Genomic DNA, 26,962 nt, shown 5'->3' on the forward strand with positions numbered 1-26,962 from the left:
GGAAGGCATGTTCTGACAGGGACCAAAGCTGGAGGCCCGAGCGTTAACGGGCCACGGCGAGAACGAACGAGGCAGAGATGGGGTGGAGGGGAGGTTGCGGGGTGCCCAGCTGGAGACAAGGGACCCTGGGGGCAGCCCTGCCCCCACCGGCCGGCCTAGCTGCCCAAGGAAGGCTTGAGCCCAGTGCTCCCCCGTTCTGAAGCTGCGCCCCCTCGCCTCCCAGTGCGGTCGGGGCCTCCACGCATTCGCTCATTTCCTCACTCATTCATTCCATGGCTGTTTGCTGAGCACCCACTCTGCGCCATGATCTATACCGGGCACACACTGGCCACCAGGGAATCCCCGCTGCCCACCCTTGTGTGTGTGTGTGGGGGGGTCCATAGTCTGACAGGGAGACGCACTTCAGTTGGGGAACACAGAGGAGGGGACCCGGGGGAGGCCTCCTGGAAGGCTGGCCAGCACAGCAGGGAAGGCTTCCTGGAGGAGGTGTTGTGGAACTTGGTTTTGGGCCCTGCCCTTCTCGGAGTTTCTGTCAACAATAGGCTTTGGCTCCTGCCTTGTAATGTGCCCAGACTGGCAGGGTCCCCGGTGAGACAAGGCGACAGGCCTGGGCCACGGCCACTCACTGTTCCACGTGGCAGCCTCAGGAAAGTGAAGACACGTTGGCGGCCCCCCTCTCTTCATCCTGCTGCCCTGTCCTCGGGACCGGGGCCACAGCAGGCTTGTTTCAGGGCCTGAGGCTCAGCGAGAGCTGGGTGAGCTGCGGGGCCCTCTCCCTCCTGCGTTTGGACCCACGCCCTGCCACCGCCCGGCTGGGTCATCCACGGCAAACGCCGCCAGCACCTTGAGCTCACCTTTCTCACCTGCCAAGTGGGGAGGATGACCGTTACAACAACTGTCAGCTGTCCCCTAAGTGTAGGCACAGGGCGGGCTTGGATTTTCCACGCGTTATCTTGATTTCTCCCGGCAAGGCTGTGAGGCAGACCTCACCACTCTGTGTTCTAAATAAGGACCCAGAGGAAGATGAGACTAAGACTCGTCTCAAAACCACAACCTGGGGTGCCTGAGTGGCTCAGGCAGTTAAGCGTCTGCCCTTGGCTCAGGTCATGACCTCAGGGTCCTGGGATTGAGCCCCGTGCCAGGCTCTCTGCTCAGTGGGGAGCCTGCTTCCTTCTTCCCACACTGCCCCTCCCCCTGCTTGTGCTCGCTCTCTCTCAAACAAAAAAAATCTTTAAAAAGCCACAAACCTGGGGTGCCTGGGTGGCTCAGTGGGTTAAAGCCTCTGCCTTCGGCTCAGGTCATGATCCCAGGTGGGATCGAGCCCCACATCGGGCTCTCTGCTCAGCAGGGAGCCTGCTTCCTCCTCTCTCTCTGCCTGTCTCTCTGCCTACTTGTGATCTCTGTCTGTCAAATAAATAAATTAAGTCTTTAAAAAGCCACAAACCCCACAGACCCGCAAAACTGGCTTAGGACCCTTTTTTTCGGTTCAAAATCGAGAGACCCCAACCCCTTCCTTGAACATTGTTCTTACCAGGTCCTGTCTCAAGCCAGAGGCCTGCAGAGAGACACGGAAGGCGGGCATGGGGGGGCTTCCTCTGCAGGAGCCGGGAGAGCCACGGGCGGGCCGTCCGCCTGACCCAGGCTGTTTGGAAATCAGGACATGCTGGAATCGCCTGACCCTGTGCCTGAGGGGGTGAGGCGTGGGAAGACCCCCCCAGAGATCACTGGCCAAGGGTCACAGCTGGCAAAACCGCTACCACCACCATTGCTTCCCCGGGAGATCTTTCTGGCAGCTGTGGCTGCAGGATCCCACAGTGACTCCGTCCCTGGTGTCATCAGTGGTGGCCTCAGTGGCTCCTAGACCAGCCTGTTCCTGGAAGCTTCTCTTTCTTTCCAAAGCAGGTTTCCTCCCCTTCCCAGGGGGATCGGGGAAGGGCTTTCCTCGAGAGCCTCCCAATAAATTATTTTCCTTCTTCTTCTTCTTCTTCTTCTTCTTTTTGTTTGGTAAGTACTCTCTACATCCGATGTGTGGCTCGAACTCACGACCTCGAGATCTAGAGTCGCGCGCTCTGCAGACTGAGCCAGCCAGGCTGCCCGAATTATTTTCCTCTAAGGACTTGGGAAAATGCTCCTGACAGATGCTGCAGTTGAAGAACAATTTACACAAAGTCCACACGTTGCTTTGTTTGTTTTTAAGATTTTAGTTACTTATTTGAGAGAGAAAGAGCCAAAGAGAGAGTGAGCACACGCAGGGAGAGGTGCAGAGGGAGAGGGAGACGCAGACTCCTCTCTGAGCGGGGAGCCCGACACGGGACTCGATCCCAGGACCCTGGAATAATGACCCGAACCAAAGACAGAGGCACTGAGACACCCAGGTGCCCTAAGTCCACAGGTTCTAATATACAACTCCATCATTTTGGACATGATACACACACCTGTGTAACCAGCACTCAGCTCAAGATACAGGACATTTCCAGCCCTCGGAAGGCTCCCAAAGGCTCCAGGTGCCCCTTCTCAAGCAACACTGCCTAAAAGGAGACCATTCCCCTGACTTCTAACTCCATGGACTGCGTCTGCTGCTCTAGAACTTCATATAAATGGGACCCGTGGGTCCGCTTTTGTCTATCTGTGCTCGCCGTCATGTCCATGAGATTCCTTCACGGTGTGGCATGTGCTCTTTTTTTCTTTTTCTTTTTTTAAAGAGCTTATTTATTTGAGAGAGAGCACAAGAGCGGGGTCGGCGGCAGAGGGAGAGGCAGACTCCCCGCGGAGCAGGGAGCCCGATGCGGGGCTCGATCCCAGGACCTTGAGATCACGACCTGAGCCAAAGGCAGACGCTTAACCCACTGAGCCACCCAGGCGCCCCCTGGCCTGTGCTCTTCATCACTGTGGTCCTCAGCTGCGGGAATATACCACGATTTGTTTATATATTCTACCCCTGCTGGGCATTCACGTGGGGCTATTCGGGGCTATTATGAGCGGTGCTGTGGCATCGATGGTGGGCATCGTCCACACACGCCTGTTGCTGGACATAAGCAGTCATTTCTATCAGGTACGGACCTATATCCGGGAGTGCCCTTACCGGTTCTCACTTCGTTATGAAAAATGTCAAACCTACAGAAAATGTGAAAGACTTGTTCGGTGAACTCAACACACTCTTCACCTAGACGCAGTAACTAACGGTCTACCGCAGGGGTCGTGTCGTATCTCTATCCGTCTGCCCATTCCTCTGTCCATCCATGGATCTATCTATTGTTCCTGAGGCAGCAATACAATTTTAAGGGGGGAAAAAAAGGGCAGGACACAAAATTATCCCAAAGCCATAGACTCTGAGAGATTGGGAAGACATTCAGCAACCCCCCAGTGGCCACAGTGATCTCTGTCTGGTAGGTTGGGGCTTAAGGTCTCCTGGAGGAAGCAAAGGTGGGAGGGACCAAGGAAGAAGAACAGAAGCAACCCCCCCCCACCGATCCTGAGAGGTGTGAGCAAAGGGCTCAGAGGGCCCCACGCTGAGTTGAGAGCCCGATGCAGAGCTCAGTCCCAGGAGCCTAGGTTCATGACCCGAGCCAAAGGCAGAGGCTTTAACCCACTGAGCCATCCAGGTGCCCTAGCAGAAGGTTCTAGAGGAAGAGACCAGGATGGTGTATTCTGTATCAGTGTTTATTTCTTTTTCTTTTCTTTTTAAGATTTTACTTATTTATTTGACAGACAGAGATCACAAGTAGGCAGAGAGGCAGGCAGAGAGAGAGAGAGGAAGAGAAGCAGGCCTCCTGCTGAGCAGAGAGCCCGATGCAGGGCTTGATCCCAGGACCCTGGGATCACGACCTGAGCCGAAAGCAGAGGCTTTAACCCACTGAGACACCCAGGTACCCCTCTTTTCTTTTTTTTTAAAGATTTTATTTATTTATTTATTTGACAGACACAGAGAGAGAGAGCACACGCAGGGGGAGCCTCCAGCAGAGGGAGATGGAGAAGCAGGTGGGGCTCGAACCCAAGACCCTGGGGTCATGACCTGAGCTGAAAAAGGACACTTAACCCACTGAGCCACGCAGGCTGCCCCATTGTGAATTTATTTAACGCTACGGAACACTGAGTACTGTCTCTGTCAAAAGATCGGAGTGTGGGGCGCCTGGGTGGCTCAGTGGATTAAGCCGCTGCCTTCGGCTCAGGTCATGATCTCAGGGTCCTGGGATCAAGCCCAGCCCGCATCCGGCTCTCTGCTCCGCAGGGAGCCTGCTTCCTCCTCTCTCTGCCTGCCTCTCTGCCTACTTGTGATCTCTCTCTCTGCCAAATGAATAAATAAAATCTTTAAAAAAAAAAAAAAAGATCGGAGTGTGTGTCCTGAGGGATGGAATCCAGCGTGAGGCTGGCTGGAGGGCAGATCGTGGTAAGGCCATGAAGGGAGGGTTGAAAAGGGTCCGAAAATTGTGGCCAGGGAGGGTCCTCGTGGAGAGCTCTGGGCGCAAAGCTGGAGCTGGTGGACCCAAAGCGGGCTGCTCCAGAGCAAATTTCTGGATGCGTCTCTGGTGGTGCGAGGGCAGGGCCTGGAGGCTGGCACCTGTGTAAGAACAGAACAGAAGGCAGACTTCCAGTTATAAAACAAATAAGTCACGGGGAGGAAAAGTACAGCACAGCGAATAGTCAATGATATTGCAACAACATTGCATGGTGACAGATGGTGACTACACGGCCCGTGGTGACCGCCGCTCAGGGTGCAGAACTGTTGAATCACTATGTTGGACACCTGAAACTCACATGACTGTGCTTAACTTCGCTTCAGTTTTAAAGACATGTTTTAAAGGGGGGGGGCACCCTGGGTGGCTCAGTCGGTTGAGCATCTGCCTTCGGCTCAGGTCATGATCCCAGGGTCCTGAGATTGAGCTGGGCACCCGGCTCCCTGCTCAGTGGGGAGCCTGCTTCTCCCTCTTCCACTCCCCCTGCTTGTGTTCCCTCCGTGTCTCTGTCAAATAAATAAAAAACCTTAAAAAAATAAAATAATAAAAGAGGGTGTAGGCCAGGGTTCAAGAGCCCAGAGGCCGGGGTTGCCGGGGTCAGGCAGGTAGAAGTGAACACCGTGTTCTTTCCAGGTTCACGCCCTGGCCACGAGCCAGGTTCTGTCCTCTGCTCTTTTAACGATTCCCTCATTTCATCCTTTTAACAGCCCTAGGAGGCAGGGCTCCCCGTTGCCCCCATTTCACAGGCAAGGAACAGAGGCGCCAGACTGCGACTCGGGTGGACCCGGGATGGGAACTCGGGCCCCGTGGCGCGCGGGGCTCCGCACCTTTCAGGGAACCGTCCCGAGCACCTGACCCGCGCGCGCCCGGCAGTGGTGGGGGGGCCGGGAGAGGGCGGGGGTCCCAGGCCCGAGCCCCCAGGGCGCGCGCGGCTCGGCGGAGGGCTGCGCGGGCCCCCGGCCTTGGTCGCCGCCCGGATTAGAACCGGCTCCGGGGCCGGACCCTTCGCGGGGTCACACGCTGGCGCCGCGGCCCCGGGCCGTGCCGTGTCCCTGTCCCTGTCGCTGTCGCTGTCGCGGCACCGGCAGCTTCGTGAAGCCAGTCGGAGCGAGGGGGACGGCGGTGGGCGGGCTGAACTCGGGGTGCGACTCGGGCGGGTCCCGGCGGGGCTGGGGGACTTGGGGGGGGCGGGGCGGCAGAGGTTCGCCTGGGGCGCGGGGGGAGGGGCACGTCTCCGCGCAGGCCCCGCCCCCTCCGCCTCCGGCCCCCGCACCTGCCGGGGGCCCAGCACCCTCGCTCCCCGAGAGGGAAGTGCCGCAGGAATCCCGTCGGGCCGGATTCCTCACCCCAAGGACAGCAGCTGGGCCTGGAATTCGGCCCAGACAGCGGGGCTGGTAGGAGGGTCCAGCCGCAGCCTCCCCGGCCCCAGAAGATCTTCCAAGGTCGCCCTCCGCGCTCGCCGTCCTGCTCTCGCTCTGCGCCGTTACAGGGCGTCCCGGAGGCTCTGGGACCCGCCAGGATCTCGGGGAGGGTCGCCAGCGGGGTTCCGTCGACCTCTGAGTAGCTTCTTCCCGCACCCAGGGGTCGGAGCGTTCCAAGTCAGTTAGTAAAAGGGCGTGGGGACAGGGCTAGCGCCGTCCAGGCTAGGGATGGCAAGTATCCCTAAGAGGAGAGACCCTCCCAGCCGGCAGAAGCCAGACCCTGGGCTGGGAGAGAGGAAGTGGGCTTGGCCCCGCGGTGCCCATGGCCTCCTGCCTGTGCCCTTGGATCTCAGCTCACCCATCTGCACAGGGCGTCTCTGGTTCCCTGCTGGTTGTTTCCCACAGTAAGGAGCTCTGCGCCAAGGCCATCTGGCCCAAGTCCAGGCTGCGGAGCCCGGCCTGACTGAGGCCACTCGGGCTGCAGCGCCTGGCTCACGGCTTGGGGACTTCTAACTGGGAAGTCTCATCCCCTCGGTATGGCTTTCCGCACATCCAGGATCTTTTAAAAATGCATTTATTGGGGGGCTCCTGGGGGACTCAGGCGGTTTGGCGTCCCACTCTGGATTTTGGCTCAGGCCGTGATCTTGGGTGGTGGGATCCAGCCCCGTGTCAGGGCCTGTGCTCAGCGTGGAGTCTGCTTGGCCCTCTCCTTGCGTTCTTCACACTCCCTCTCTATCTCTCAGGTAAATAAATAAAATCTTTTTTAGAAATCCACTTATTGTGTTCCACAAATAATGCATGTAAGGCCGGAACCACAGGACAAGTGTTCACCCAATTTAGAAAGGGAGTTTGAAAGCTGTGCTTTAAAACACAGATCCGGGGGAGACAGGATGCCCTTTGGGGGGCCCTGGGGATCACTTCCAGTAGATGGATGGCCTCTGCCCCGGGGTCTACCACCGGGAACGCAGCTGGGCCACGGACGTAGATTTTGGTTGTAATCTCTATGTAAGGACAATCAGATTGTCACAGAGATAACGTGATCAGGCTTGAAAGCTATCCTTCATACTGTACCCCTTCCCGCTCTCAGCTTGTGTACAGTAAAATTAACTTGTCTGGGACCTTTCGCATGTGTGATAAAAAAACCAATTTGTTCGTATGAGTATTTAAAATACGACCCGGTTTTAATAATCATATTGAAGTATTTCTTTGTTTTTTGAAAGTGGAAAAAGGCCTTTTTCCTCAAAAAAATGGAAAATGATATAGGGAAGATGACGTTAGGGTTTGAAGTCGACGGCCAAGAAAGAATTCTTGAGATGTTTTTGTTGCAAAATGGTGGCTTATTAAAGCACGAGAACAGGACCCGTGGGTAGAAAGAGCTGCTGCCCCAGGGTTGTGAGAAGTGGCCGATTGTACGCGGTGGGGTTGGGGGAATGTAAGGAAAAGGGAGGTTTTAAAACTTTCGTTTGCTAAAAAGCACGTCCAAGATACCCTTGCCATTGTCAAGTTAAGGCTTTTTCCTCCCCCTCTAGCAAGGTGTTAACATTAAGATAGTTAGGAGATTCCTGGAAGAATCTCACAGGTGTCCCACCCAGGAGTGGGGGGCGGGAAGGTTGCAGGATGTCACTTGAGGTCTTCCCCCCCAACTCCCGGGCCTTCTGCTCCCTCATTAGAAAAGGCCCTCCCAGGGCGCCTGAGTGGCTTAGTGGGTTAAGCCTCTGCCTTCGGCTCAAGTCATGATCTCAGGGTCCTGGGATCGAGTCCCACATTGGGCTCTCTGCTCAGCAGGGAGCCTGCTTCCCCCTCTCTCTCTGCCTGATGCTCTGCCTACTTGTGATGCCACTCTCTCTCTCTGTCAAATAAATAAGTAAAATCTTTAAAAAAAAAAAAAAAAAAGAAAGAAAGAAAAGAAAAGGCCCTCCCGCCCCTACCCTCTTAGACCTCTGGGAGGCCCCACATTGCCAGAGTCCCTGTAGGCTTTGCTCTCCCGGTGGCACCTGGGATGCATGGCTTGCAAGTGTGCCCTTCCTGACAACAGGTCATGGTTCCTGTCTTCCAGCCTCTGGGAATCCAGGGGGCAATCCGTAGAAAGGCACAGCTACCCTTTGTGGGGCCCTGACTCTGGCCCGCCCTTTCTCAGCTCACGTCAGAGACTGGCCACAGCAATGCTGCAGGGTAGGAACAGTTATCTTCATCTGGTTTAGAGAGGCAGGTGACTTATCCAAGGCCACACCATCGGTAGAGGTACAAGATCCAAAGACAGGTTTCTACCCTTGACGCTATCCTCAGGATCCCTGCAAAATGAGGGATGGCGGGAGGGCCTGTCCCATCCACCAGACGCATAGGCATTCAAGTCACCTGCTTCTTTAAACCTGCTGGGCTCTACACCCTGCCTGTGGCCTGAATTCGCTGAGGCTCGGGACATGGTAGGAGGCCACGAAGTAAGACCACACTTGGGCTCAGCGGCCTCCAGGAAGCTGCTAGGCCTGCTCAGGCTCTAGTTCGCCCAGCTCCTCGTTACAGTCCTGGGGGGGTGCTGAAACCCAATCGCGAGCGTGTAGGATTTCAGCCTGTTGGCTCTGAGCCCTCACATCAATATTTGAAGGCTCCGAAATGAAGTAGGGAGCCTGGTCTTGGGTGCAGCCTGTGGTGGGGGCAAGCCCAGCCCAGCCCAGACTCTACTCCTCTAGGCCTCTAGGAACCCCCCGCTGCACCAAGCCTCCTGGAGATTTCTGGACTGAAGGTGCTTTGGATGAAAGTCTCCCCTGTATTTCAGGAAGACCTGGGTTGGTCTCTTCCATCTCGGGAAGACAGACTCAGTAAGCCTTCCTTTGAATAGGCTTTGTCGTTGGAGTTGGTGGCAGGGCTGTGGCCCATGGGACCCTGGTCTGCCCAGTGGCCCTGAAGGGTCACCTACCTCGTCCCTCAGGCCAGACCAGAAAGACCAGGAATGAGTCAGCAGGAATGGCAGGACTGGACAGAGACCTCCCAACCCCTAATCCCCTACTCCCCCTGCCCTCCCCCCCACCCATTGCTCCTAAGGCCCATCCCCCACACCCTCTGTGTCTGCTCTCAGAATTCAGCATCAACTAGTGCTTTTGGAAAGTATTTTCTTAAGTCCCAGAAGGAAGTCTTTGTAATTGGAACCCCCTCTCCCCAGCCCCAGCACTCGCCCTTTAAACCCTGGCCACTAGCGCCCAAATGTGGACATTTTGATCAGAGAATGTACCTTCCATCCACAAACAAATCATGTGCGGACACGGCATTGTCTTCCTGGGCTGAGTGGACAAGTGTGTACATTATACACTATGGAACGCTGGCCGCAGGCGGAGACGCTGGGCCACGGAATAATCACGTGGGCCCTCCGGCTTGCTGTGGGCTCCCCGCGCACCCTCTCCTTCAGCGCTCACAGCACCTCTGTGCCTCGGGGGGTCACACAGCACCCTTCCTTTTCCCGTGCCCCACTTCACTGCGCTTTGCAGAGACTGCGTTGTGTAGCAGGTGGAAGCTTTGTGGCGACCCTGCGCCGAGCAAGTCCGTTGGAGACATTTTTTCCAACAGCATTTGCTCCCTTCTTGTCTCTGGGGCACATTTAGTAATTCTTGCAATAGCTCAAACTTTTTTTTTTAATAACTATTGTACTTGTTATGGTGATCTATGATGACAACTCATTGAAAGCCCAGGTGATGTTTAGCATTTATTAGCAATACAGCATTTTTAAAAAGATTTTACTTGTTTGACAGAGAGAAAGAAAATAACAGAAGTTACTGCAGAGAGAGAGGGAGAAGCAGGCTCCCCGTTGAGCAGGGAGCCCAATGTGGGGCTCCATCCCAAGACCCTGGGATCATGACCCACACTGAAGGCAGAGGCTTAACCGACTGAGCCACCCAGGTGCCCCAATAAAGTATTTTTTTTCTAAAGAATTTTTTTTTAAATTTTTAGGTAATCTCTATACCCCATGTGGGGCTGGAACTAATTCCAAGATCATGAATTGCATGCTCTACCAGCTATCCTGCAATAAAGTATTTTTAAATTAAGATATATATATCTATATATAAAACCTGTGTGTTTTTTTTTTTAAAGATTTATTTTACAGAAAGAGAGAGCACAAGCAGGCAGAGCAGCAGCAGAGGGAGAGAGAGAAGCAGGCTCCTCGCCAAGCAAGGAGCCTGATTTGGGGCTTGATCCCAGGACCCTGGGATCATGCCCTGAGCTGAAGGCAGATGCTTAACCAACTGGGCCACCCAGGCGCCCCTTGTTTCTTTTTTAAGACCTGCTATTGTGCACTTAATGAACTATGGTGTCGTGGAAACATAACTTTCTCTGCACTGGGAAACCGAAACATTTATTTGCCTGACTTTATGGTGATCTTTGCCTTATTGTGGTGGTCTGGCATTGGACCTATGATATTTTGGAGGTTTGCCTGTCATCCCCATTTTACAGCTGAAGAAACTGAGGCTCAGTCCAAAGACATATGGTCAGTAAGTGCTGAGCTAGGACTTGGGTGCAGTCGGCAAGCATCTGAGTGTCCACAGACATCAGGGCCTGCTGGTCACCGGGTAGAGAGCGATATTCGAGCCCCAGCTCTCCTGGAATTTCCATGGGGTGAGCAGAAGGACAATACACAATAAACAAACAGGGATGAGGGGAGAGGGACCGGGTGGCAGTGGGGTGGGCAGTGTTGCTACTCTGGATTGGAATCAGAGCCAGGCAGAGCTGTTCTCCTCGCTGTCTGGAGCTGCCAATGATTGACACATTGAAGTTACTCGATAAATATGTGGAAAATGAACCCTTCCTACTGCCTTCAAGCTGGTCATGTTTAACTCTTGTCTGACACACCAACATGGGACCCAGCATCTTTTATAGCCTGGTCTGGGTGCTAGACGAACATTCCAGCTTTCTCCAGCCACAGACGGCGAGGCAGTGCTCAGTATGACGCATGGGGCTTTTTGCTTTGATGACTTCTTGGGAGAAGGTCTTGGGACTGGGGTTGCCAGCTCAAGGGTCATGGGCGTATTTACCACTCTGGGGTTCTCCCTGTGGACAGTGATAGGTCCTGTACTTTTCCTAAGCACCTACCGCATGCCGGGCCCCATTTTCATTACACATTCTCACAGATCACTCTGGAAAGTGGACTGCGCAGTAAATGCCTTCTCAACCTTTCTAAGCCTTGCTCAAACAGCCCCTGGCGAGGCTTCCCTACTTCTATGGCAGAATTGGTCCTTTTTTATGTAAAACTTATGTTAGCATCATGACCTGCCAAGCTTCTTCAGTCTCTGCCTGGTGGCCTTGCTAGAGCACTAAGGGTGGGCTCTGAGTGGCCAAGCCAAGGATGAGCTAATTAGAGCTACATTCAGGACTTAGTTTGGTTGCTGGGGAGGGAAGTGTTCTGTCCTCTGGGAAGCCATCCCTTCACACAAAGGAGCCAGGATGCCTGTCCTTGTCTCTCATCTGAGCCATGGGACCTCAGCTGCGGCAGGCAGTCTCTGCAGGACTCAGTCTTCACATCTATAAATGGAAACGATAATATATAAAACTTCTCCAACACCTTTAATAAAGCACCCTTTTCCTCCCGCAGGGAACTGCCATCCCATAAAGGCGTCTGTGGGTTCTAACAGCCCAAACCAGCGGATGCCAGAGTTATTTCAAAGGCCAGAGACCCAACTCTTCCTTCTAGCACCTTTTCTCCTCGCCAGGTTTCTGGCATTCCTGAGATGACTAGGTGGCTGCCAGGGGATAGTGGGACAAAAGATCTGTCACCTGGGCAGCCCATGGACGTGGCTCCACCTCCTTACCAGGGTTATTTTTAGACAAAGGCCTTGACTACCTTATCTAAATGGCATGACTGGAGACCTTGACTTTTTAGCTCTTCAAACATCCAATGGCACTCCCACCCTGCCTTCCTCCTAAAGCCTGCGCTACTCCAGTAAGGCCTCCCCCTCCCCCCAACAGCTGTCTTGTCGAAAGCCCCCTTTCATTATAACGCTTTTGTCCAATAAGCCCATTTCCCCCCCCCCCCCCCGGAGCAAGTTCAGCCAAGTACACACTGTCTAAAAAAGAGATTTTTGCTGTGGGCAGACGGAAATCCCGCACAGAAGCCATTTTCTGTAATCCAGGCGCTTAATTTCCTAAGCAGTCCGGGAAACCTCTTGTCCCAGCTCATGTCCCATAAAATAGGATCTGTGATTTTTATACTAATCTGTAACCCACTTCCAGAAAGGATCGGGAAGGCGGGGTCAAAGAGGAGTGAGGGACACCGGACTGTGTGGCCAATGGGAGCCGGGCGGTCGTCCCCCTCGGTGGGCAAAGGTGTGTTAGTCACGGTCACGGGGCTGCCTCCTGCGCGGGGGCGGGTGGGGCGCGCCCACAGAGCCAGCGGTCGCATGTCATTCACCTTTGGTCAGGGTTCCGCGTGGCGGTGGCGGCCCCGTGGCGGGATGCGGTCCCGCCGGCCGGGAGCCTCTGGGCCCCTGCGTCCTCAGCACCAAGGACAGGGAAACTGAGGCCGCCGGAGGCTTCAGAGGGCGGGGAAGCCTCGAACCAGTCGCCTCCGCCCTCTCTCGGGCCCCGCTTTCCGACTCCGGGATCGTTAACTCCTCCGGCTCTGGGATGGACGGAGCGTGGTCGCGCCTCCCGAGCAGCTCAGCCGCCGCGGGGAAATGTGATAAAAATACAGCCCCGGAGCTGCAGAAGGAGGTGCCTCGCCCCCAAGGTCGTGCGGAAAGAGAAGCCAGCTTCCAGGCACCAGCTTCCTGCCTGTCCCGTGCCAGGCCCCGGTCTCTGATGTCCTGGGGCCCCCGGGGGTCCAAGCAAGCTTTCGGCTGGCAAAGCCAAGCCCTCGATGCTCGAGGCTCGGGGCCGCCCCCGCTCGGCCCGCGCAACGCTCTAGAAGGGCCCGCGCCTGCCTCGCTGCCTCCCAACCCAGCGACCCAGGCTCCGGCCCGACGCCCCGCCCCCAGCACCGGCCCCGCCCCTCCGTCTCCGCCCCCCCCCCCCGCGCCGGCAGCGCCCCGGGCGGGGGGCGGCGCCGCAGCCAATAGGAACGTGGCGTGGCGAGGGCGGCGGCGGTTGTGATGCGCTGGGCCGGCGGGCGGCAGCCAATCCGCGGCGAGCTCGAGGGCGGGCTGTGACGCGAGCGGCGCTCCTCGTGCGGCGGCGGTATAGGAGCGAGCGCCGCGGCGAGCAGGACCAGCCGAGCGCCGCCGCCGCCGCCGCCGCCGCTGCCCGCTCCCTCCGCGCCGCCGCCCCGCGTCCGCCCGGCGCGCCCCCAAACCGCCGCGCCCGCGCCCGGCCGGCCCGTCCGCGAGCCGCCGAGCCGCCTCCGCGCCCGGCCTCCGTGAGGGGGGCGCCCGGCCGGACCCTGAGCCTCGCTCTCTCGCGCTGCGGCCGCCCGCGCCTCCTCGGCCGCCTGCCCGGCATGAAGACCAAGTTCTGCAACGGGGGCGAGGCGGAGCCCTCGCCGCTCGGGCTGCTGCTGAGCTGCGGCGGCGGCAGCACGGCCCCGGCGTCCGGCGTGGGGCAGCAGCGCGACGCCGCCAGCGACCGCGAGCCCAAGCAGCTGGGCGGCCCGCAGCCGCCGCTCGCGCTGCCGCCGCCGCCGCCCCCGCCGCTGCCGCTGCCCCCGCCGCCGCCGCCGCCGGCCGACGAGCAGCCCGAACCTCGGACGCGGCGCCGGGCCTATCTGTGGTGCAAGGAGTTCCTGCCCGGGGCCTGGCGCGGCCTTCGCGAGGACCAGTTCCACATCAGTGTCATCAGGTCGGTGGCGGCGCCGCGGCGGGGTGGGCGCGGGGAGCCGCTACCCGGTCAGGTGACGCCGGCGGGCGGGGGCGGGGCCGGGGGCGGGGCCTGCGGACCGTGCTGGGGGGCTGGAGACCCCCTCCCGCACCGCGTGAGGTCCCCGCGGATTCCGCGACGGGGGCCCGCGGCCTCCCAGGACCTTCCAGAAGGCGCTGCGGGACAGAAGAGCGGCTGCGGGGGAGAACGGGTCTCCTGCGGGCAGAACAATGCCGTGGACTCCCCGAGCGTTTTGTCCAGAGCCTTCAAAATTTGGGAAGTCCCTTCGCGGTTTGAGGGCCTTCGGTGCGGAGGGCTGTCGCGATTGGCTTCCCGAAGAGTCACCTCGTAACTTTGCTTCTCGCTCCTCGAGTCCGTGGTTTGCTCTTCTCCCGGCTCTGAAAGAGTCGTTTGTTCGCGGCCGGGGGTGACATTTGCTCATCCCGGCCAGCTCTGTCCGGCCCTAGGGGTGCGTGAGGAGGCGTGGCCCCAAAAGTTAGCACCGGGGGAGAAAGATTTTCCCCCTCTTTTTTGTTTCTTTCTTTCCTTTTTTTTTTTTTTTAAGCTAAAAATATTTAGTCAAATTTGAAAGACGAGAAATGGATGCGTGCGCGTCTTCAGACGGAGCAGGAAAAGACTCCGTGGTTTCTGTTGCCGCTCTGCGCCCCGAGACGACCCTTTCACAGTGTGTGTGTCCTTCCATTTAGACCTTTAGAAATGCGGTTCTTTCTCTGCTGCTTTTCTTTTAACTGGTTGGCCCGGTTGAGCGTCGTGTCTAGACACTGGCTGGCTGCCACCGATAATCCCCCAATCCAGCCGGGGTCATTCGATTCCTCTTTTCCTCTTCCGCGCCCAGTCTCCCAGCAGAGCTGCTGATGCGGCAGAATAACGGAGCCTCCGGCCCCTCGGGCACATTTGCTTCGAGCAGTGAGAGTCACAGGGTAGGGATCAGAAACAGGTGTTCGGGTAATCTCGCAACTGCCTGATGAATTTTTTTTTTTTTTTCATGAAACTCCAAAACGATCACTTTTAGTTAGGCCTGAAGATTCTCAGTGAACAGAGCGATGGAGCGCATCCTAGGCAGTACCATGGGTCTGTAAAATGAAAAACCTGGAGGGGCTGGAGGTCAGTGGCTGTTTGCTGACCTAGGAGGTCTCTGGTACCCCCCCCTCCCCCCCAGTGCTCTTGCCTGTTGCCTGTGAAGACGTTTGGACGCCCTGGGATCTGGCCTTCAGACATTTTTCTGTGGTCCCTTTGGGGGGAGTGTCACTCGCCAGTTAAACATTGTGTTTTGCCCAAACCTGTCATTGTAAGAGCGTTGAAGATGTGTTTTGTTTCTTTTCTCTAAGAATTAGTAGTCTTAGGAATGGTCTTGGAAGCTTTCCTTTTTGGCTTGGAGGACCCTTTAAAATGACGCATGGTGAACACTGCCTCTTAGTTCTGTTCTCTGGAATGAAGTGTGGTTATGGGATCCATTTAATAGGGAGAAAGGAGGTGATTTAGGTCACGGGAAGGGGGTGACACCTAGCTTTTAAAAAGCAAAAGAGGCAGTTCAGAAGGGGGAAAAGGACTCCCCTTGGCTGAAATCTAGTGACCCTCCACAGGCAGTTGCCTTTATGCGACTCCGGCTATTAGGTGTTACGGACGTTCACGATCTCTCAGTGTTCGGCAGGGTGCTGGTCCGTCCCCGGCGGTTTGTCAGACCTCAGCTCACCGCCTCAACTCAGTCCATCGAGTCTGTCTCACGTTTCACCCTTTTGCTCCTTCCCACCCTGGAATATGCTTTTGCTGCTTTCCGTCTTTGAGTTGGTGACAGCAGCTGGCCAGAGCCCCAGGACCACAGGCACACACCCCGCCCCCCAACACCTCTCCTCGGTCTGCAGAGGCCGTTGAGGCCTGGTGAGCGGCTTTTGCCCCCACACCTGCTGTCTGTTCCCTGTGCTGTTTCTGAGGCCGGAGCCCAGGTCCGAGTCCTTGCTTAGACCCTGTCAGGGGAGCTGTGGATGTCCTTGCGCTCTGGGTTCCCTGCTCTGAATTGTTCCTTGTCCTGTTGTCAGGTATCCTCAGATGTCGTTACTCTTTGTTTTAAAGTTCACGTGGCTTCCTGTAACTGGAGAATAAAATCCAGACTTGTTGGCCTGCTTCACACTCGGGCCCCACCTCCCTTTCTAGAGTGGTTCCTTTTTGTTGCCGTTGTTTAAAAATGCCTCCCCCGCCCCCCCCCCCCCCAGGAGTGAGGAGCACTGGATACTAGATCCTGTATTTCCTGAGTGAGCTTTGTGCTTTCAGCCTCTAGGCCTGTCTGTGCTCTTAGGCTCTGCTTGGCAGCCTGGGGTCTGCTTTTAGACTTCCTCCTTCTGGAGGGCCTGGCTGGCTCAGTGGGTTAAAGCCTCTGCCTTCCGCTCAGGCCCTTATCTCAGGGTCCTGGGATCGAGCCCTGCATCGGGGTCTCTGCTCCGCAGGGAGCCTGCTTCCTCCTCCCTCTCTCTGCCTGCCTTGGACTACTTGTGATCTCTGTCTGCTAAATAAATAAATAAAAATCTTTTAAAAAAATTATAAAAAAATAAACTTCCTCCTTCAAGGCCCAGCTTAGAGGGAAACAATTAATTTCTTATTTGTTTATGTCTTTTCCATAGCCGTTCATAGACGTACACACCTTGACAGCGACAGCACCTACCACATTTGTGTGTTTTTTTCTTTGCTTCTTCCGTAATTGAATTCCTAGAGGGCATTTCCTGTTCATCTCGTATCTCCTGCAGTGGAATGGTGCCTGACTTGTGGTAGGCATTGGATTTTAGCTTCAATGGACCTCTTCAGGGGTGCCTGGTGGCTCTCTCTGCCTGCCTCTCTGCCTACTTGTGATCTCTCTCTGTCAAATAAATAAAATCTTAAAAAAAAAATTGACCTCTTCACTATTCTCTCACTATGATGACAGGTCTTTTAAAGATTTTATTTATTTATTATTTGACAGAGATAGGCAGGCAGAGAGAGAGGAGGAAGCAGGCTCCCGGCTGAGCAGAGAACCCGATTCAGGGCTCGATCCCAACACCCTGAGATCATGACCTGAGCGGAAGGCAGAGGCTTTAACCCACGGAGCCACCCAGGCGCCCCATGACAGGTTTTTCTTTTTCTTTTTTTTTTTTTTTTAAATATTTTATTTATTTGACAGAGAGAAATCACAACTAGCAGAGAGGCAGGCAGAGAGAGAGGAGGAGGCAGGCTCCCTGCGGAGCAGAGAGCCCGATGTGGGCTCGATCCCAGGACTCTAGGATCACGACCTGAGCGGAAGGCAGAGGCTTTAACCCACGGAGCCACCCAGGTGCCCCATGACAGGTTTTTCTAATCAGACTATTGTTTGCTTGAGTCTGTCTAATCAGGGGTGGTGACGCCTAGGTGGTTCCTCAGTTAGGTTAAGTGCCTAACCCTTGATTTTGGCTCAGGTCTTGAGATTGAGCCCTGCTTAGGGCTCTGCACTGGGTGTGGACTCTGCCCAAGAGTCCCCCCTCCTCCCAAGCTTACTCTCTCTCTCTCTCTCAAAAAAAAAAAAAAAGAAAGAAAGAAAAATTACTGCCCACACCCAGCCGTCACAGCTGATGTGCAGGCCCATAAATCAAGGGCTTGTTATTATCACTCTCCGTTGCTGGTTGGTAAGTCACAATCAGTTGTTACGTGAAATTGCCGATCTTTGCAAGATTTCATGAAGTTTGATGGAAGAAATGTTTGAGAGCTGGTAAGTTTCACACAAATCTGTTGACAACGTTATATCCCACAGACCCACTAATAGTTGAAAATTCATGGGGAAGGGGATACCCTGAGCTCTCCCAAGTAGAATCATTTAGACATCAAAAAACCAAGAGAAGTCATTGAAAAGAATGGCCAAGTCCTCAGGTGTATTTGCACAGTGATGCAGTAAAAGTCAAATAGGGAGTAAGTTGTGGTTTATGGTGTAATCACTAAGTTTTTTGATAAAATTATGCCAAAATTCCCTACTTAATTTCCCTTTTATGTACACAGTTGAATTTTAACCTAAATTCTGTTGTATATAACTTCCAGTTTCATTTTTCAAAATAAAGTTTCATTTACATTTTGTTTTTACTATTTACTGTGGAAATCCTTTAAGTCCTTTAAGTAGCTTTACTTTTTCTCTTTAAGATTTTATTTATTTATTTGAGAGAAAGAGATAACGAGAGAGAGCACAAGGAGCACCGAGAGGGAGAAGCAGTCTCTCTGCTGAGCCAGGAGCCTGATGTGGGCTTAGTCCCAGGACCCTGGGATCATGACCTCAGCTGAAGGCAGGCGCTTAACTGCTTAACCGATTGAGCCTTCTCAATCCAGGTGCCCTGCTAACTTTTAAAAATATTTCATTTATTTATTTATTTGAGAGAAGGAGTGAGAGCACTATATGGTGGGGAGGCACAGAGGGAGAGGGAGAACCAGACTGTCTGCCGAGCAGGGAGCCCGATGAGCACCCGGCTCGATCCCAGGACCCTGGGATCATGACCTGAGCAGAAAGCAGAGGCTTAACTGACTAAGCCACCTGGGTGCCCCAAGTGGCCTTACTTTTTTTTTTTTTAAAGATTTTATTTATTTTTTTGATAGAGAGGGAGATCACAAGTAGACAGAGAGGTAGGCAGAGAGGTAGGGAAGCAGGCTCCCTGCTGAGCAGAGAGCCCGATGCGGGGCTTGATCCTGGGACCCTGGGACCCTGGGACCATGACCTGAGCTGAAGGCAGAGGCTTGACCCACTGAGCCACCCGGGTGCCCCATGGCCTTACTTTAAAAAAAAAAAAAATTAATAAACTTGGGGCCCCTGGCTCTCTCAGTTGGTGGAGCGTGTGACTCGAGCTCAGGGTTTCAGGGTCATGAGTTCTCATCCCACATTGGTCATAGAGCTTACTTAGAAAAAATTTATAAACTTAATTTTTTTAGAGCAGTTTTAGGTTCATAGCCAAATCGACCAGAAAGGTACAGAGAGTTCCCATATAACCCCCCAACACACACACACACACACACACACACACACACACACACCCCAGAGTTGTACATTGGTTACGGTTGATGACCTACACTGACATCATTATCACTCAAAAGTCCCTAATTTGCACTAAGGTTCACTGTCAATGTTATGCATTGAGTGGCCTTGGAAAAACATATGGCATGAATGTACTATTACAGCTCCCTGCAGAGTAGCCTCACTGCCCTAAAGGTCCTCTGTCCTCTGTCTGTCCTTCTCTCCACCCAACCCCTTTTCTCAGATGTCCTGTGATTGGAAGCATAAAGCGTGTAGTCTTTTCAGATTGGCTTCTTTCCTTAATAGTGTTCATTTAAAAGTCTCCTTTGTGTCTTTTCATGGCTTACTGTATCATGATCGTGGATTTCATTTTATTGCTGAAAAATGTGTCATCATTCAGATGGACCATGGTTTATCCATTTACCTACCGAAGGACGTCTTGGTTGCTTCCAAGCAGATGTGACTAAAGCTGCTATAAACATCCATGTGCAGCCTTTTGTGTGGATGTAAGTTTTTAACTCTTTGGGTAAATATGAAAGTGTACAGTAGCTGGCTTGTATGGTAAAACATGTTTTGTTCTGTAAGACACGGCCAGTCTGTCTTCCAGAGCGGGTGCGCCGGGCCGCCTTCCCACCAGCAGTGAGTGGGAGTTCACGGTGCTCCGCATCCTCGCCTGCATTTGGTGCCAGCATTCTGGATCTGGGCCACTCTGATAGATGTGCACTGGTATCTCATTTTAATTTGCGGTTCCCTAATGACATACGATGTGGAGAATCATCTTATATGCTTACGTGCCTTCTGTACATCTTCTTTGGTGACGAGGGTGTTTAGGTCTTTTGCTCATTTTTTAAGTCAAGTTGTCTATTTTCTTTTTTGTTTTTTCAGGTTTTTTTTTTTTTTAATTTATTTGACAGTGAGAGAGGGAATACTAGCAGGGGGAGTGGGAGAGGAAGAATCAGGCTTCCCACTGAGGGGGGAGCCCAATGCAGGACTCGATTCCACGACCCTGAGTGGAAGGCGGATGTGTAACGACTGAGCCACCCAGGTGCACCGATGTTGTTTATTTTGTTATTGTTGAGTTTTAAGATCATGTCTTCGGGCTAATAGTCTTTTACCCAGTGTGTCTTTTGCAGATATTGTTTTTCTTTTATTTTTATTTATTGATTTTTAAAAGATTTTATTTATTTATTTGACAGAGATCACAAGTAGGAAGAGAGGCAGGTAGAGAGAGAGGAGGAAGCAGGCTCCCCACTGAGCAGAGAGCCCGATGTGGGGCTTGATCCCAGGACCCTGAGATCATGACCTGAGCCGAAGGCAGAGGCTTTAACCCACTGAGCCACGCAGGCGCCCCTTGTTTTAAGATTTTATTTGCCAGAGAGAGAAGACAGTGTAAGAGCGTAAGAACACAAGCAGGGAGAGGCAGGCAGAGGGCGGACTGATGCTGGCTGGACCCCAGGACCCCGGGATCATGATCTGAGCTGAAGGCAGATGCTCAGCTGACTGAGCCACCCAGGCGTCCTTGCAGATATTTTCTTCCAGTTTGTGGTCGTTGCCTTGTTTTCTTGAATAGTGTCTTTGTGCAGAAGTTTTAAATTTTAGTGAATTCCAGCTTATCAATCATTTCTTTCATGGATTGTACCTTTGGTGTTGTATCTAAACTCTGACGGCGACAAGCAAGGTTGTTTAGATGACTTCCTGTTACAGTCTGGTTTGTAGTTGTGTACAAGTCTGGTTTGTAGTCATTTAGGTCTATGATCCATTTTGTGTTAACTTTTGTGAAGGATGTAAGGTCTATGTCTAGATTTCTTTCTCTTTTTAAAGTAGGCTCCATGCCCAGCATGAAGGCCAGTGCAGGGCTTGAACTCAAAACCTAGAGATCAAGATCTGAGCTGCAATCCAAAGTCGGACACTTACGCAACTGAGCCACCCAGACATGCCCAGATTTCATTTTTTAACTGTGAATGTCTAGCCATTCCAGCATCATTTGTTAAGACTGTCCTTTCTCTATTGACTTGCCTTTGCCTATTGACTTGCCTTTGCTCTTTGTCAAGATCAGTGGACTGTATGTGGATCTATTTCTGGGCTCTGCCCTCTGTTCAATCGATCTGTTTGCCCATTCTTTTTTTAATCCCCCAAAGATTTCATTTATTTATTCAAGAGAGAGACAGAGCACAAGCGGGGGGTGGGGGGGTTGGTGTGGCAGGCAGAGGGGGAGGGAGAAGCAGGCTCGCTGCTGAGCAGGGGAAACCCGACATGGGACTGGATCCCAGGACCCTGGGATCCTGACCTGAGCCGAAGGCAGTAGCTTAACTAACTGAGTGACCTGGTGCCCCCGTTTGCCCATTTTTTTTGCCAATGCCACACTGTAGCGTTGTAGTAAGTCTTGAAGTCATGTAGTGTCAGTCCGACTTTGTTCTCCTTTATTACTGAGTTGGTTATTCTGGGTGTTTTGCCTCTCCGTATAAACTCCAGAGTCAGTCTGTCAATACTGAAAACAACGTGCTAGGATTTTGATTAGGATTGTGTTGGATCTATACATCAAATAGGGAAAAACTAGCATCTTGTCGATATGCTGAGTCTTCCTATCCATGGACATGGACTGTCTCTCCATTTTATTTAGTTATTCTTTGATATCCTTCATAGGAGTTTTATATTTTTCTCTTATAGATCTTGTACATATTTTGTTACATTTATACCTAAATGTTTCATTTTTTGGTTGCCGATGTACATGGTAATGTGTTTTTATTTTAATTATTGCTGGCATATGGGAAAGTGAAAGTGATTGACTTTTTTTTTTCTTTTAAGAGAGGGGGGAGGGACAGAGGGAGAGGGAGAGAGAAATCTTTTTTTTTTTTTTTAAAGATTTTATTTATTTGACAGACAGAGATCACAAGTAGGCAGAGAGACAGGCAGAGAGAGAGGGAAGCAGGCTCCCCGCTGAGCAGAGAGCCCGATGCGGGGCTCAATCCCAGGACCCTGAGATCATGACCTGAGCCGAAGGCAGAGGCTTAACCCTCTGAGCCACCCAGGTTCCCCGGGAGAGAGAAATCTTAAGCAGACTTGGTGCCCAGCATGGAGCGCAATACAGGACTTAATTTCACAACCCAGAGATCATGACCTGAGCCGAAACCAAGAGTTGGAGACTCTTAACCAACTGAGCTACCCAGGTGCCCCATGATTGACTTTTTTTTTTTTTTAAAGATTTTATTTATTCATCTGACAGAGATCACAAGTAGGCAGAGAAGCAGGCAGAGAGAAAGGAGGAAGCAGGCTTCCTGCTGAGCAGAGAGCAGCCGGATGCGGGGCTCGATCCCATGACCTGAGCCGAAGGCAGAGGCTTTAACCCACTGAGCCAACCAGGTGCCCCCCCATGATTGACTTTTATATGTTAACTTTTTTTTTTTTTTTAAGATTTCATTTATTTGAGAGAGAGAATGAGAGAGAGCATGAGAAGGGAGAAGAACAGAGGGAGAAGCAGACTCCCTGTCAAGCAGGGAGCCTGATGTGGGACTCGATCCCAGGATTCCAGGATCATGACCTGAGCTAAAGGCAGTCATTTAACCAACTGAGCCACCCAGGTGTCCCTATATGTTAACTTTTATATAACTTTTATATCCTGTAACCTTGCCATAATTCTTAATTAGTTCCTGGATTTTATTCTCAGTCTGGTCTCTTGGCTTGTCCAGCTACTGATGCCCATGCTCTCCTTCTGGGTTTTTCCCTGCAGCACACGCCCACACCCCGCCACTGTCTCACCGTCCTCTATCACCCAGTGGAGAATCTTGTCCTGCCCTTGGACAGCCCTTGTCTTTAGCTTTTCATTAGTCTGTTTTGCATCTACAATGAAGTTGTACTCTCCATGTCTTTTATACCTGTATGTATATAAGCAGGCTCTATACCCCGTGTGGGGCTTGAACTCACAACCCTGTGATCAAGCATTGCATTCTCGGGGTGCCTGGGTGGCTCAGTTTGTTAAATGTCTTAACTCTTGCTTTCTGCTCAGGTCATGATCTTGGGGTCATGGGATCAAGTCCCGCATTGGGCTCTGCGCTCAGTGTGGGGTCTGCTTGGGATTCTCTCGCTCTGGCCCTCCCCTCATGCACGTGCACACTATTTGTTTTTTGTTTTTTTTAAAAGATTTTATTTATTTATCTGACAGACAGAGAACACAAGTAGGCAGAGAGGCAGGCAGCGAGAGAGGAGGAAGCAGGCTCCCTGCGGAGCAGAGATCCTGATGCAGGGCTCGATTCCAGAACCCTGGGATCATGACCTGAGCCGAAGGCAGAGGCCTAACCCACTGAGCCACCCAGGCGCCCCATGCACTCTCTTTGTAAAGGAAAATGAATAAATAAAATCTTGAGGAAAAAAAAAAAGAGTTGCATTCTCTACCAAGCGAGCCTGCCAGGTCTCCCCCCTCATGCCCTTTATTACATATTTACACATCTCACTGTGGTCAGTACTGTGTTCTGCTGAGTGTCCCAGTAGCCCAGGGACTTACAATGAAACAGTTTTAAAAAAAAAAGGTGAGGCCTGGGAGGTCCGTGTGAGCGGGGCCTTGCCGGGGGCACTTTGTGGAGGAAGTGGCTGCAGCCCCGGTGCTGTGACAGACGGAAGACCCTCCCACGTGACAGAGCGGCCAGAGGCATGCTCCCTTCCAGGGGTGCTCAGGGTAGTGACTTGGGAGCAGAATTGTAGGAACCTGTTCTGAGGAACACTCGGTAGCGCCCGGACACAGTTTTGATTGTCACGATTGGGTGTGGCACTGCTGGCCTCCGGTGGGTGGAGGGAAGGGTACTGCTCTCCATCCTACCGTTCCGAGGACAGCTCCTGCTCTAACTCCAACAAAGAGTCCTCCGGCCCCGCGTGTGGGCGCTGCCGAGCTGGAGCAACCCTGGGAATGGAGGACTAGAGACCAGCTTCCTCTCCGTCTGGCGCAGTCCCGCGCGTGCGCTTTTGCTTCCAGTTGCTGCTGCTGAGCCGCTGACATGACCTCGTGTGATCATCACAGAACCCCCGCATTAGATGCTGCTGCGTTATTGGATGGTGAGAAGGCAGGCTTAGACGGCATCGAGTCAACTGCCCAGGGCCACACAGGTGTCTGCAGGAGCCTGCCAGTTCACCAAGGTCAAAGGCTCTTCCCTTAACTCTGCCTCCGGGCTTGGGGTTAAGACACCTGTTCCTGATTACCACACGCTGATGGTGTCATTTCACCGAGTTGGCTCCCTGCCCTCAACCTGAACCACGGTTGTTTCAAGTTGAGTTTTAGATGGCTAAAAGAGATTTTTTGCAAATATCTGTCCCCCGCACCCCCCGCCCCTACTTCATTTGTGCTCCAAATTCATTGGCTGTTTTGGTATGTCCCTGTTCTTTCTGTTTTCTGTGTATCCAGTCCTTGGACTTGTGGATCCTTTTCCTGTTGCAATAGTGGTTATGTTTGATCCCCGCCCCCCGCCCTGTATTATCTGACTTTTAGAGAAAGTGAAATTTGGAGGGAGCGGTGGGTGCTGTAAGCCTCAGGGAGCTCGAGTCCTGCGTGCCGCGTCCTTACCGTGTAACTGGCAGACAGTCTGCAGAGCCGTCAGGGGCTCCTTTAGTCTTCAGCAGAGTACGGCTGGCTGGTTGCAGCCCAGATAACCTCCCAGCTTGATTTAGCAGACGAAAATGTTCGTTAAAGATGTTTCTGGAGCAGGTGGATTCTCGGGTTTATCATTCTCTGAGCATTGAGCGGAAGCACCTACATGTGGGTCTTTCTAAATGATGAAAAATACGTAGATATTGTAGGAGATGAGTGGATCAGCAAAGTATCACTCACATGGACCGTTAGGTGATCTTAAAAAAGGAGATTCTGATACCTTCTACAGCACGGGTGAACCTCGAGGACTAATGCTAAGTGAAATAATTGCACGTCACAAAAAGCCGTAACTGTATGATTCGACTTCCGTGAGATCTGCAGTGCCGGCAGCTTCATAGAGACAGAGTAGACTAGGGTGGCCAAGGGCTGGGGGAGGGGAGAGTGGAGAGTTAGTGCTTAATGGGGGCACAGTTTCAGTTTTGCAAGATAAAAAGAGTTCTGGAGGGGCGCCTGGGTGGCTCAGTGGGCTAAGCCTCTGCCTTCGGCTCAGATCCTGATCTCGGGGTCCTGGGATCGAGCCCCGCATCGGGCTCTCTGCTCGGCAGGGAGCCTGCTTCCCTCTCTCTCTCTGCCTGCCTGCTTGTGATCTCTGTCTGTCAAATAAATAAATAAAATCTTAAAAAAAAAAAAAAGTATTTTTCAGGGGGGCCTGGCTGGCTCAGTTGGTTGGGTGTCTGCCTTTGGCTCGGGTCATGATCCTTGATCCTAGGGTTCTGGGATCGAGCCCCAAATCGGGCTCCCTGCTTAGCGGGCAGCTTGCTTCGCCCTCTCCCTCTGCCTGCTGCGCCTCCTGCTTGTGCTCTCTCTCTGTCAGGTATTTTCTGTAGGAAAAATGCTTGAAAACATTGAAGCCACTTGTAGGTGCAAACGCAGAGACTAGCTCGGAAGCTCTCTCCTGTATGTTTGCCTTTAACTCGTAGTTCAGACTTGTTCAGCCAAATCACCCACTACTACACGGCAAACCGCGTACTTGAATGTCGGTGTGACGTGCACTAGTGCCCAAGATCTACCTGTGTGTGCCAGCTTCCCGATGCCGATGTGTGCAGGTGGGTCACATCTCCTGGACTACTCAGCTTTCTTCCTGGGGCTGAGAAGGTTTTGATGGACTCATCACCTCCGTTTGGCTGCCTTTTGCACACGGAGTGTATTTACAAGCTATGTGAACTTTTCAGAGCAACCAGAATTGACCGACAGTTTTCATGGCCAACAGCTGATGGTGGTATTCGATGTTTTTGGTAAGGTGGGTGGAAAGTCTGGAAGGTTTTCTGAAGTGTTGGTTGTTTCCTCTGTATGTGCTCTGGAACCCAGAGGACAGCTCGCTCCTGCGGCTTTATGGCTGGAGAAGGATCGAGGAGTGTGTGGGCGTTTGTGCTGTCCCACCTGCCAGGCTGGACAGTTGGGCGGTAGGAAGCCGAGGGGTGGTGGGGGAGCTTTTCCAACGTGGCTTTCTCTCTTCCTGGTCGGATCACTTCAAATGACTTGTTACCGGTGTTTCAGTGGGGAGCACTTCTGCCTCCTCTGGCCGCCCAGGCAAAGTACAGCTGTGTCCTAAATGGTGAGGACCCGTCGCTGAAGTCAGGGGCGGTGTCTCGTATGCCTCGTAGTAGGGAAATGCCCTTTTTCCTTCTTCCTCCTTGAAAATCTCCACTGTTGTGAAGTCTGGAAATTGTACTTAATGGCTACATGTCAGAGTCATCCGTTTGGATTATGATGACCCAGTAGCAGATGGAGAGGAACTTGATTTATCTTGCACTTTGCGGGTTTTGAGTTTTTTGTGGATTTACCCTGGATGTCAGTGACATGTAAATTTCCCTGAGCTGCTTTACTGTCTAACACAGTAGAGTCCTGTGGGAGGGGACGATGCTGCAGGGTCTGGGACGGTGGAGCTCATGCAGAGAAAGGCAAGTTGGAGGAGAAAAAAATCCGGCACTTTCTCTGCAGCTGAAGTTCAGTTGGAAAATTCACCAAGAAGTAAATTAGCTCTTATTTATTATAGACTGATAATGGATAAGAAAAGTCCTGGAGTATTATCTGTTTGTGACTTGAGGCAGGAAATTTACAGTAAAGGCTCAATTAACGGGGTCCCAACTTCCTGAAAATTTTCCTTATTCTTTTTTTTTTTTTAAACCACTCCTGTGTCTGTAGAATCAAGTAAAGAGTGAGATTTGTGCTTACCAAACTGGCATGCCCGTACTCAAGTCACAGTGTGGTCTTACAGATCCGCCCAGAGAGCTAATTGTGTTAGTGGCTTCAGAGAATAGTTCTTATTTGCCAGTTTGTTTATTAAAACAGAAAACTGGTATATTATGGAATAGAAGAGAAGACACCACCTGGACAGATACATGAAATCTCGAGTTTAGAATTTTCAACAAGAATATTTTATTTGTTAATCTCTTATTGTCTTGTAATAGGATGTTACGTCATAGCTACTTGATGATTAACCGGGAAGTTCCCTCAAGTGAGCTCCCTCTCTTCCTGAGCACTGCTTTTATTTGTGAAGTGATTACAGAAGACATTTGGCAAAAACAAAGGTTATTTTTGTTCATTTTGTTTAAAATTTTTTTGAGGGGCACCTGCCTGGCTCAGTTGGTTGAGTGACTCTTGGTTTTGGCACAGGTCGTGATCTCAGGTGGTGAGATTAAGCCCTGCACTCAGGCTCCGTGCTGGGCATGCA

General features: G+C 52.6%; 1 protein-coding gene across 4 annotated transcripts in view; it reads left to right on the top strand.

Annotated features, from left to right (window-relative positions):
* The first annotated feature begins 12,953 nt into the window (after window positions 1–12,953).
* Window positions 12,954–26,962, top strand: part of CHKA (choline kinase alpha) — a 62,428-nt gene continuing 48,419 nt past the window's right edge. For 2 of the 4 annotated variants that reach the window (XM_046014719.1, XM_046014720.1), the window contains exon 1: window positions 12,970–13,627. In XM_046014719.1, coding sequence (XP_045870675.1) covers window positions 13,290–13,627 — 338 coding nt within the window. In that variant the 5' untranslated portion in view covers window positions 12,970–13,289. Of the gene's footprint in view, window positions 13,628–26,962 lie in introns of all 4 variants that reach the window. The other 2 variants (XR_006819931.1, XR_006819930.1) reach the window with 2 other exon arrangements.

Source organism: Meles meles, chromosome 8 (genome assembly GCF_922984935.1).
Source record: "Meles meles chromosome 8, mMelMel3.1 paternal haplotype, whole genome shotgun sequence".
Classification (NCBI taxonomy): Eukaryota; Metazoa; Chordata; class Mammalia; order Carnivora; family Mustelidae; genus Meles; species Meles meles.